Source organism: Heliangelus exortis, chromosome 1 (genome assembly GCF_036169615.1).
Source record: "Heliangelus exortis chromosome 1, bHelExo1.hap1, whole genome shotgun sequence".
Classification (NCBI taxonomy): domain Eukaryota; kingdom Metazoa; phylum Chordata; class Aves; order Apodiformes; family Trochilidae; genus Heliangelus; species Heliangelus exortis.
The window spans coordinates 20832481-20845356 of record NC_092422.1 but is presented as its reverse complement, the minus strand read 5'-3'; the positions used below and the strand labels follow the sequence as shown (position 1 = coordinate 20845356).

Genomic DNA, 12876 nt, shown 5'->3' with positions numbered 1-12876 from the left:
CACTGTATCTCCATGTTCTCACTGCAGCAGTTTTATTAGGTACTGTCACACTTAGTTTGAAGATCTTTAAAGATATTGCAGGAAAAAGGAACAACAGTGTGTTGTGGATAAGAGATTCTTGATTTATGATCAAATATATTTTGGAACGCAACAGCATTTATAGCAAACTTTTATTCAATAGTTTAAAAAGTGTATGGAAATTTTTATGAACAGAGTTACTCAATGGAAAACACCTTTACCCCTTTAAAAAGTTCTTCTGACAGAACATCCATTAAATGTATTTACCCACAGCAAGCAGTTTTAAAATGCATGTGTATTTTTGGATTTCTTGTATACATATATAGCATTTCCATAGTTAAGAAGCTATTGTCCTGAGCAGTGTATGAAGAGACATCATTTAAACTACCTAATTACAGGACATTTATATAATTGACAACAAGCACAGAACAATTCATAGACTTTAAACATTTAATGTGCCTTTTCATCACGGAAGGCAAATGATGACTGTAGGACTGTTTAACACTGAGTGTCAATTTAGTATCATGTATTTAGATCTGGAGTATAAGCACAGAAGTTTTTGTGGAGTACATTTTGTTACAATAAACCAAGCTTGTATTCCGTCATAATGTGGGGTTCTCCCATAACCTCACTCTGTGAAGGATCTGGAAGAAAAAAAAAAAAAGAAGTTGACAGTATGAGGCTTTTATCAAGCTACAAAGACCCACAGTATCTGTGAACATGACCTTTTTTTTTCAGTTCTAATGCTGAGAGTAACAGTTACTCAACTGTTTTTTTGACAGTGTTGCACAATGCAGGTCTGTAACTCAGTCTCTAGCCCAAGCAGTGATCAGATAGCACATCTATAGTGGAACAGTGTTTCCTAATGGCACACACACACTTCAAATAAAACCACAGAGTTCTACAAAGATCAGTCTCCTGTAGCCTGAGTCTCAAAGCTGATGAATTTTGTACTTAAGAAAACTCAAGCAGTCTGACTGAGGTTCTTCTTCATAGGTTTGCCACATCTCTTTCCAATGCAAATTCTCTGCACAACAGATTGTGCTCCAGCCCTTCTGTTAATTGGGACATAGCAGTGGTTGGTCTCTCTTCTCCACCTAATGCCTAGTTTTGCAGAAATTCTGTGCCCCTAAGTATCTCTGAGATACCCTCCATTCTGTAAAGTACAGTTGACATTAGCCACTGTACACAAATGTTATCAGAAAAAGGTGGTGACTGCACTTTGGAAGGAACACATCCTTTTTCATGAGTGTATCAGTGTTTTCCTTTTATAAATAAGATGTAGTAATGCCTTTGATTCCTCCAGAGACCAAAATTAAGTAACCCAGCCCCATCTGATAGAGTCTTAAGAAAAAAACACTTATAGCCCACTCACTCCTCAGCACTCTATAAATGTTTAATAGCTTGTTTTGGACAAAGGTAAATAACAAAAATAATGTAAATTCTGTTTGACCTTCCTCTGTCCCCTAAACCACAACAGACTAAGATTTAAGATCTCTTGCCTTACCTGTAAATCTGTCCCAGAAAATAATCCCAGATTTATCTCATCTCTAGACTCTCATTTACCCCTACATTATTTTCAGTTTCCTATCTTCCTGTCTCTTTCCATTCTTCAATCCCACCCCAAAATACCCTCCATCTCCTTAACTAGAAAGATATTTTTTTTTTAAAACTGTTCTGCCAGGTTTATTTTTTCCACACCACACATGGTGTCAGTCTGTAGTCCACCACAACTGCAGACTGTTGAGTTAAAATGAGGTAGCCTTCCATCTGCCACATCTCTGGTTCATTAGTTTAGTATCTCTCCACAAGCCTTTCTTTTTAGTTACAGAACTTTAAAAACATTTGTATTTTTGTAACCTCTACCTGTCAAAACCTGCACTAGCATAAAAGGTTTCTGGAGAAACAGGCATACAACAAATGCATAATCATCTTCTTTAGAAACCCAGCCTACAAGCAAATACTGGCTTACTCAGTATTTCAGAGCAATTTCCACACAGCTAGCAGCTGAACCACATCTATTTTTTCTTCCCCCAGTGTGCCTTTGCCATTAAGGATGTAGCTTTTCTTTGTATTTTGTGCATTTAATTCTCTTATTCCTTAGAGGCAAAGAAACTTCAAAGTTCCAAAGAAACTTCATAGTTCCAAAGAAACTTCATAGTTCCAAAGAAACTTCATAGTTCCAAAGAAACTTCATAGTTCCAAACTTTCACCTTTAAATGTTTCTATAACATTCAAACCAGAATGTACTTACCATTAAGGATATCCTCAAACCCAATGTATTCATCATTTCCCCTCAGAGTATCCAGTGCTACATTTGAGCTGTGAAGGAATGGGAGACGCTGGACCTGTAAAAAAATCAACAGTAGTTCAAGCTTCTGCAAGCCTGAAATTGAGGGGATTTATATTTGGATTTCTCAGCCTAGAGTGACTGATGAAAGTGACAAGCAAGTCACTTCTCGTTTCCAAACAATGAAAGAAGAGAACTGCTGGCACACATAGATAGCAAAACCTGCCTACCACTATCATCTTCTATGGTTTATCTCTGGTTTGAAAAGAGCAGCCTCTCACTAGATTTTTAGCTGCTGCAGCAAATAGAGTAGTTAAAAAAAAAAAAAAAAAAAAAAAGCAGGGTGGGTTTTTTTCTCCTTTCTTATCACATAAAGCTGGGGAGGCTCACTGCAACAAACACACCAACACCAGGAACTCAGTTTTGGATGACTGACTTACACTGACTGCAGTGTTTGGAAATTACACTCTTAAGTTTTCTACGTATCTTAACACAAGTCAAGAAAGTAAGTGAAAGGGCTATATTGATTTTCACATCTAAACAAAGCCCTCCTTGTAATTAATCTAAATAATAATTATTTCTTTCATTCCCACCAATGCTGAAGCATCAAGTACAGACCCAGTTACTTTCAACACTCTCTTCTGTACACTTCATCCACAGTATTATAAGCAAAATTCAAGTTGTACACACAGCATTCAGATGCTAAATATTCTGAGTATGGCATATCTGTACTTGGAAGTGCATTCACTGTTAGGAGTGATAGTTATATCATGAACGTTTTTTACAGCCATAAAATTATCATGCAGAGATCCCTTTACATACAAAAACAATGTCAAAGATTTCCATAATTATTATTGGCACAATTACCAGATGTTCACATGCATTATTCCAATAAATATTTTTAAAATGTGAGATTAAACCACATGAGAACCTGTGTATCTGTGTAACCTGTGAAGCTGTGAGTCAAAAATCACTGTATTTCCCTCACCCATCCCCCAGGAATACCTGTGCAGACACATTAGTGGGATTATCCTCACCAGCCTCATTTTCTGCCATGTGCTAACACCAGTTAAAGAAAAGATTTTTCTCCCAAGATAGCAAGCTGAGATCAAAGGATGTCTTCATACAACCTCTGTCTGGCTTCCACATTTTCAGGATCAGTCATTTCTGTCAAGTTTCATGCAGCTCACTGTGGTTCAGTAGCACCTCATCCACTGGAAGGGAGTCTAAAATTGCTTGAACTCACTTAGAAAAAAACCCTCTTAATAGCTTGACAACCTTCAGCAAGCCAAAGCAAGTTTACTAGAGCCATTGAGCTTTCTGTGTTTCCTATGAGACAAAGTCAGCCTCCCTCCTGTTATTCTCCATCCCAGGAGACAAAAAGGAAAACAAGACAGACTCAGCTTCTCAACTAAGAGTTAAAACCTTTGAGATGAACTCCCTACAGACCTCCTCTGATCTCACAAGGAATGCTATGGAACAGCAATAAGCATAGCAAATTACCTGCTCCAGGTCTCATGTTATCTCCATATCTACTCCCAAATCACTACTGGCTTCAGATCCCAATGTCTCTGTGCCCTACAGATGCAGAGATTCCTTCCCAAGAATTAATACTCAATTCCTCCTGCTTTTCTATGAAGGATTACAGGGAGCTAGTCCATGAAAATATGTTCTGAGATTAATAAAAATTTTTAAGTTATTAAAGTTATACCAGTGTAATAAAAATGCCCACCTGTTTCACTGCTCTGAATTCCATCTGCAGCTTTAAAGTTGCGTGGAGTCCTTGAATATTTCTCAGTGTGTCGAAGTTTGTTTTGTCTTGATTTAACTGGAACTATCACAAACAACATTGATTTTACTTTTTAACAAAAGTTATTTTCAAATACAGTCATAGAAAAGACCTGTGATATCCTAACTAACTAAACATACTTGTTAAACTTACATGTAAAAATACAAAATGTAGTGATGCAGCAATATTTGTTTTATGAAACTGATACTGCTTCTTGTTGGATTTTATTACAACTCAATAGCAATTTTATTTTGTTATTTTTGACAGTCAGGACACCACCAAGTGGTGTAGTTCTGCACTACTTTATATATTGTCAGCATGACTTGGAACCTAAGTCTGGTTTAAAGGCAGAACACAAACTTGAAAGCCACAATTGATGTTATTGTTAATCATCAAAGACTCTACTTGAAAACTCTTACAGTACTTCTTATCTGATCAATTAGGAAGACAGAACACCATACATAGGCCATATGGCTCTAAAACTCAAAAGAAAGCTCATAATTCTACCAACTGCTCTAATACTCTTCAATAAAACAAAATCTATTTGGTACAGGATGATTTTAATGGAAAAGAGCTGGCTCATGGACACTGAAGCACAAAGAAGTAACTTATGCTTAATGTTCAACTTAAGCTTGAGTAATCCAGTCTCAGATTTGGCTTTTAGAGTGGTGACTGCATACCTGTAATGTTCACACAATACAATATTGTAAAGTAAAACAAAAAATACTTTTTTTTTAATATTTTAAAACCTGTACTCCATCACCATGACAAAAGCTTACAAGAATATCATCCCATCCATGCAAAGGGATCTCAAGCACCAACAGGAAAATAGAAGTCAAAGGCATAACATGCATTTTCTTTTAAACAACCTATATTGAATGCTCTATAAAAGTTAGCAGAAAATACAATTTACATGCTTCATCCCAAGCCTACAGTCCCAATCACATTATTTTTCATTTATTGCACTTTATTTTTAAAAGGTAGGGGTCCTTATATGGGTAGCAGAAACATTTGTTGTCTCTTAATAGTATCTGAATAACCTACCATTTATGGCATTATACCATTTATGGCACTTATCTCTGGTTAAGTCTTTACCCGTTCAAGTGTACATGAAAATAATTCTTGGATACATCAGCCATAAACTTACAGAAAAACTAACCAAATAATCCATAGAAAAAAACAATTCAGCAGTTTCACATACTTCTTAGGGTATCACATTGTCTATTTTAATTATTTAGGTGCATTTTTTTCTCTCTAGCATAATCTTTTCATGATGCACAGGTTTTATACAGCAAGAAAGTTAAAAACCAAGTTACAGAAGTCAGCTATAAAAACTGGTTTGGATTAGAAAATATTGGACATTATATTCAGATCTTTTCACGCTGATTAGCTTAGAAGTTTTGAACATTCTATTCAAATACTGCCTTTGCTTGAGAACATTTCATTAAATTAAATTTTCTGTGCTGATGAAGTAGGCACCAGAGACAAGATTCAGTTCAATCAGCTACTCAGCCCAGGTTCTCCACCCAGTTTCCCTTTTACTTCAACCTGTGGTCCAGAGGCCACACTCTTAAGTGGTCCAAGAGCAATGACCGAGCCAGGCGAGACTGCATACGCTCAGGACAAAATTTAGCTGTAAAATTTCTAGGCAGGATCAAGTGAAAATGAAGATAATGGTAAACTTATAGACAAAAAGGGAGGATCAGCCTTCCAGAAGTGACAGTTGTGCCCCCCACCCAACCAGAGAGACAGCTGACACAACTAGCTTAACTTTTACTTGATTAAACCTGAGTAAGTAAATCCTGGAAGCCTGCTTACATACTTTAAGTGGAGAGAGTCACAAGTGGGAGTTTAATGTTAAACAAATTTGACAACAATGTTATTTGTATAAATAAAATGTTACTATCGTTGAACACCTCTATTCTGCTATAGGCAAGATCCCGCTGATTCCTTGTTACTTCTCAAAGAGGTCCAGGTAACCATATTGTGAATTTAAACTTCTTAACCAATTAGAGTGAAGATGGCTACATTTGATGTTATACTTACATTTTTTTCTGACAGCTCCAGTGGGTGTCTGGGCATCAACTCACTTTTCACACTTGTAAAGCTAAAAATACAAGTAAGAAAATTGAACTTCAAATTAACTGGAATATTGTTTAAAAGTTCATTCCAAAACTGATCTCGGATACAAACATCGATCTGCAGAGACACACAATTAGCACAGACTGAATTACCAAAGAAGAAAAAAAAGCTTAACAATGAAGCAGCAAAGACCATCCCGTTTCCTTTATGTTTGTTAAAACAGAAAAACAGTTTTCCTTCCCTGACACCCTTCACAAATAGAGAGAAATTTATTAATAAATGAAAACATCATAAATATAATTATGCCCAAGCTACATGACATCTGATTTTATAGGTTCCAAGCTTTTGCAGCTGAATACTGTACACACTTAGCTTCCCAACTTACAGTTGTATTACCCATGGTTTCAACTCCACTGACTTATTTTATATTCATTATCCAAGACATGTACATAGGTTTGCACTCACATAAAATGGCAAAACCAAAATCACTATTTTTATTATAGTGTATACCAATGTTGAAATTAACCATATCCTATGGTGCTATGGCACACTCGCATACATTAAAACTAGTGTGCATTTCATAATTATTAATACTTTGTTATCTCTTCTGTAAAGAGCAGCACCACACAGGTAAAATCCTGTCAATGTTACCTACTTCTTGAAGTGATATTTCACAGAAAGTTCACACTTGAAAGACAAGCTGATTAAATATTTGCACTTCAGGGCATAGATTTTGTGATACACTTTCCAAGAACCTTCTTTCAAAAGGCCACATTCAACAAATCCTTTCTTCCTGTATCTGAAGTTCAGCATTGGGTGTGACACAATTCAACAAGGAAAAGTAAAGCGCACCCTCTACGCAGAAGATCATAACCTTCAAATGGTCCTGAAGCTGACAAATCTGTAAGTGGGATACTATCCTTCAAAAAAGAAGCAGCACCTCTGGAGTTCTGCAACAAAAAAAGCAAGGATTACTTTAGCAGAATCAGATCCCTTTTATACAGGCCAAACAAAAAAACCAAAACAAAACATAAACAAGAAAAAGAAGCAAAAACCCCAAACTCAACAGCCCCAAACCACAAACAACACAGTAAGTGAATTCTTTCAGAGAGCCTACTAACAGCTAAAGGCACTTAAAATACATTTTTTTGGTCTGGCTGAAACAGTGAAATTTGCAATTACCCCTTGTTGGTCCCCACCCTGGTCTGCAGGGATGGAAAGGAAAAAGGCAGGTGCTGCTCAGCTGACAGGACAGAAGACGTCTGAGCATTCCTTCATTTACTCCAATACAAGGAAAGTCTATTGGCTATGGAAAGATGGGCAGGCAGATCAGGAAGATTACAAAGTTGCTCCAAAGATATGTAGGGAGAAAACTAGAGAGGCCAAAGCTCAGCTTGAATTAAATCTGCCCAGTGTCAGTAAAGATAATAGAAAGAGTTTCTATAAATACGTAAACAGCAAAAGAAGAGCTAGGGAGAAGCTTCCCCGTCTACTTGACATGTGAGGGGAAACTTGTGACAAGGAAAAGGCCAAATTACTGAGTACTCATTTTGCCTCAGTCTTTGTCAGCACCAATTGCTCCCTGAGGACACAGCTCCCTGAACTGGGAGACCAAGATGGGGAGCAGAATGAAGCCCCCATAGTCCAGGAGGAAATGATCAGTGCCCTGTTGTGCTGCAGGGATGTGCACAAGTCCATGGGACTGGATGGGATCCACCTGAGGGTACTGAAGGAGCTGGCAGAAGTGCTCACCCAGCCACTCTCCATTACTTATCAACAGTCCTGGCAAACTGGGGATGTCCCAGTTGATTGGAAACTGGCAAATATAACACCCATCTACAGGAAGGGCCGGAAGGATGATCTGGGGAACTCTAGACCTGTCAGTCTGACCTTGGTGCCAGGGAAGGTTATGGAGCAGGGCATCTTGAGTACCATCACGAGGTACATACAAGGCAACCAGGTGATCAGGCCCAGCCAGCAGGGGTTTACGAAAGGCAAGTCCTGGAGCAAAGAGGGAAACAGCCTCTTCTCCTTAGGGGACTGTGATAGGACCAGAGGGAATGGATGGAAGCTGTGCCAAGGGAGGTTTAGGCTGGATGTTAGAAAATATTTTTTCACTGAAAGGGTTGTCAGGCATTGAAATGGCCTGCCCAGAACAGTGGTGGAGTCACCATCCCTGGAGGTATTTAAAAGGCATTTGAACCTGGTCCTTAGGGACATGATTTAGTAGTTAGATTATGGTGCTGGTCAAAGGTTGGACTGGATGATCTTGAAGTCTTTTCCAACCTAAACCATCCTGTGATCCTGTGATCCAGACACAACCAAATAAGCCCAGACTGATTTTAACCATGGCTTAAGGCTGCCATAAAGAGGACCAGGTGTATTCATGCAGTCTAGTTTGCCAGTTAACTGAAAGAGCAAAGGAAAAACTTCTGCTTATAGCAGAAGCCCAGAAAACCACAGCTCCACAGACTTACTAACTAAAGCCATCTTAACCCAGACCATTAATTTCATCTTCATAACCTGCCTGATTTTAGGATAGTTCACACAAACTGCTCAACCAATAATAATAAATTCTGGAAAGTAACAGCAATAATCTGTGGAAGGTGACAGGGACAAGCTGTTCAGCACAGGAGTGTTTTCAAAAAGCACTGTTGGACCCAACAAAAAATTCAGTCGCAGTGAAGGTCTTTTGTGCTAAGGTGTTAATAATTACCAATGACCTAACAACTATTAGAAAACCCTAAAACACCTGTTAATGCATTCATATAAAGCCTCTACAAACTGATGTACTCAACACTGACCAGACCTTTCTGAGACTGCTGTAAAGCAATAGTAGAGATATGCTACCTGGAAGACCTGATAAAAGGGAAAATCAAAGTAAAAGACGATGCGAGGAGAAAATCATTAAAAACTCCCAAAAAGTAACGCCCTCCAGTCACGCCGATGCCCTGTCCGCCTCAGGTGGTGACCCCACAGCTTCTCACCACAGAGGACCGAGGCACGGCCTCCCTCCGCCACAGCTGCGGCGCACGAAGGCGCGGGGGGCCGGGACTCCCCGGGGCGCTCGGCCTCCCCTTCTCTCCCCCCCCTCCCCTTTCCAGAACAGCTTCAGCCGCAGCCGCGTTACCCTTCGCGCCTTCCCGGCTCCGAGCGCCAGTGACAAGGCCTAGCGGAGAGCGGCCGGGCTGGGGTCGAGGGCCGCCCAAGACCCGACAGCCCCAGTGCCCGCCATGGCCGCGCCGGACCCCCATGACTCAGCACGGCCCCACCGCCCAACGGCCACCGCCCCCTGGGGATCCCAACGGCCCTGGGGGGTGGCGGGACAGACAGACGCACACGCCCCACACCTCCCCCCAAGAGAGACAGCCCCACTTCCTTTCCTTTCCTTCCCCTCCCCTCTCTCCCCCCGCACCACCGCCGCACTCACCATCTTGCCTCACTCCCGCAGCCACTTCCGCCTCCCCCGCCTCCTCACTTCCGCCCGGCCCCTCCGCGTCACACGCAGGGAAGGAACCGCGCCACGCCTCGAGACGGCCTCGCGCGGGTGGGCGGGGCCTGGCAGGGGGCGGGGCCGTGGCCGCTGTGAGGGGCGTGCGGGGCGTGAGGGGCGTGAGTGGCAGCGGTGCCGGTGCAGTCACAGTCACGGAACGGCAGTGGTTGGAGAAGACCGAGAAGATCGCCGCGTCCAACTGTCAACATTCCCCCCACCAATAAAATAAATAAAATGTATTTATCTACAGCTGTATCACCGTGCCCTCTAGAGCATGTTCTGGAGTACCTCATCTTCACGGGTTTTAAATGCTCCCAGGGATGGTGACTTCACCACCCCCCATGGGCAGCCTGTTCCAGACCTGACTACTCTCTCAGTAAAGAAATTCTTCCTCAAATCTAGTCTAGACCTCTGCTTGTGCAAATTCAGGCCATTTCCTCTAGCCCTATCTTGAGAGGTCAGCACCCACCCCCCCGGAAGTCCCCTTTCAGGCAGTTGTAGAGAGCAATAATGTCTCCCTTCAGCCTCCTCATCTCCAAACTAAACATTCCCAGTTCCCTCCTGGGACTTGTTCTCCAGACCCTTCACCAGCTTGGCTGCCCTTCTCTGAACTCACAGCAACAGCTCAGTGTCCATCTTGTCCTGAGGGTCCCAGAACTGAACACAGAACTCGAGGTGCAGCCTCACCAGTGCTGAGTACAGGATCATAATCCTCTGCCTTCCATGGCCCTGGTTCCCCTGCCCACGGGGCTGCTCTGCTGCTGGTGGACTGAACCGCGTTGTCCCCATGTGCCACCAAACCCTGGGTGCTCTGGCATGGCCCTGGTCCCCAGGAGTTGATAGGTTGGGGTGGTCATGTTGTGGTGTTGGGTGTAGGGTGCTGCTCTTGCTCAAACAGACCCTTTCCCAACAGGCCACCAGCAGCAGAGGGCTTGGGTGACACCAACAGCTTCACAGCAGTGACAGCCTGAGGCAGTGAAATGAGACAAGGAGGCATAATTTTAGTCTGAAGTGGAGGAGTCTGAGGGGAGAGCTCATCACACTCTGCAACTACCTGAAAGGAGGTTGTAGCGAGGGAGGGACCGATCTCTACTCATGAGTAACTAGCAGCAGGATAAGGGGAAAGGCTTCAAGTTGCCCTAGGGGAGGTTTAGGTTGGATGCCAGGAAAAACTTCTTTATGGAAAAGGTTATCATGCACTGGAATGGTCTGCCCAGGGAAGTGATTGAGTCACCATGTCTGAATGTGGATACGTATCACATAGGTATGGTGCTTAGGGACATGGCTTAGCAGTGGGCTGGTAGAGCTAGGTTAGCAGAGTTAGACTAAAGCTTGAACTGGATGATCTTACAGGTCCTTCTTGACTTGAACGATCCTGTGATCCTGAGATAAATATATCCTTGGGCCCTGGGCCAGCCATGGAGCCTCCCTGGGCAGTGCTGTGGGAATGAGAGAGGTGTCAGCATACACTGCCACACCAGGGACTGTGGGCAGCCCTCAGGGACTTGGTCTTCTGTCAGTGATCCCCAGGGGTGTGTCTGTTAATCTATGGAAATCTGTTTTGAGAATGATGTGTTAATAGACAGGTATTAATAACCACAATAATGGTATAATAAGAGAATTAGTATTAGCATGTACTTAAAGAACTTTGAACAACTTTCTGACAATCACGAGAAAGTTTTCGACAATTCCGATGCGTAGCTCCAGGTGAGCACCTGGTCTATTTTACTTATTTCTTCTGAGACCTGTAGCACATTCAACCCTTTAAGAATTTTCCCCAAATTACCCTGATGCTGCAAACTCCATATGTAAAAACTAAACACCAATTCTTGCACAAAAAGCAGTATTTAGAAGTCAGTTTTCTCTACGTTTTAATGGTAATCTCAGCTTTGGAAAAAATCACTGAAAAATTCATACGTGTTATATTTGGTCTTCCTCTTTCTTGGGCAAAATCAATTCACCACCTAGAAAAAACATTCTCAGCTGAAGTTCTGGCCCTTTGTATTCGGGTCTTTGGCTTAAAGCAAAGACTTCAAAAGAATAAGAATGGAGGACTGGGGTTTTCAAATAATTTTTAGGAAAACGGGTACCACAAAGGTCTCTCTGATCTTATAATGGGTACTCGGGTATTGTGGAGCTGGATTCATTATTATAGAATAGATGTGAATACAAAAAACAAATCAAGTTCCTGTTTGACTGCAGCTTACAGAAAAAGCTAGGTTTGTCACTAAATGTATTTATTTATTGACTGACTTTGTTGATCAGGATATGACTGTAGAGATGAAACATCTAATTTTCAAAGTCATTCTTGCAGGACACAGACAGGATGCAATCACTGCATGTACATTTTTGACATCACTGCAACCCGCAGTCCAGGCTGCATAACATAAAAGAACATACATTGCAAGAAAGAGCTGGTTTTCCTTTAAAGACAGGCTTTCATGCTAGGGAAAACTTCCAGACATAAACACACACCACACACACATTTTCTCATCAAATTACCAAGTAGTTTAAATTGGAGCAAGGCTCAATTTCTTTCACAAACAGCTTTGTTTGAATGATCTTACAGTGAGCATCCCGATGGGGGTGGACAATTGGAGTAGCATCTCATATCTCTCTGTGACCCCACTGCCAGCTGGTGGGAGTTCCACGAGCAGCTGTAACTCCTGATCAAGCTTTGGATCAGAAATGAGAGCGTGTGGTGAGCTGGGGGTGCTCTGCCTGCTCAGAAGCAGTAGGTTTGGCTGACCTCTCTGTGCAGATGATTTCAAGGCTGCCCCCAGAAACCCCCAGACTCTGCCCCAGGCACAGCAGCCCCTGCACCACACACAGGGCCCCGTGTGCTGGAGCCTCCCTGCCAAGGAGTGCTGCTGGCGTGCAGGTCTGAAGAGGCTCTGAAGTCATATTCCAAGCAGTTGGTAACAGGGTGGAAAGTGGAATGCAGTGACTGTGGTTGCTAAAGAGACCATTCTTCTATGTGGACATTCTTAAAAGAGTGTGTGGACACTCTAAAATTAGTGTGAAAATAACTAATGCTCCTTTAAAGTGATTACCTCTGTAAATATGGGATTTTCACACGTGGCTTTTAAAGATGACCTGCAAGTTATTTTGGGGTTTTTTTTGGTTGTTTTTTTTTTTTGAGAATTATTTTTTTCATCACTGTGTAGAGAAGGTCAAAATGCATGAATGTTTTCGATATTTTCT

The 12876-nt window shown here is 41.8% G+C and overlaps 1 protein-coding gene across 1 annotated transcript; it reads right to left on the bottom strand.

Annotated features, from left to right (window-relative positions):
* Positions 1–156: 156 nt before the first annotated feature.
* POMP (proteasome maturation protein) lies at positions 157–9724 on the bottom strand. Its single transcript, XM_071736535.1, has 6 exons — positions 9610–9724; positions 7032–7129; positions 6144–6204; positions 4041–4142; positions 2273–2366; positions 157–662 (listed from the first exon to the last, which is right to left on the bottom strand). The coding sequence occupies exons 1-6, from the start codon at positions 9610–9612 to the stop codon at positions 595–597; spliced, it is 426 nt and encodes a 141-aa protein (XP_071592636.1). The 5' UTR covers positions 9613–9724; the 3' UTR covers positions 157–594.
* Between the last annotated feature and the right edge of the window lie 3152 nt (positions 9725–12876).

Coding starts and splice junctions, on each gene's coding strand:
- POMP (XM_071736535.1), bottom strand. Junction 2,367..4,040: donor AATTCAGAGCAGTGAAACAG/GTGGGCATTTTT, acceptor ATTTTTTTACAG/GTCCAGCGTCTCCCATTCCT. Junction 663..2,272: donor GTTTGAGGATATCCTTAATG/GTAAGTACATTC, acceptor TTTTTCTTCCAG/ATCCTTCACAGAGTGAGGTT.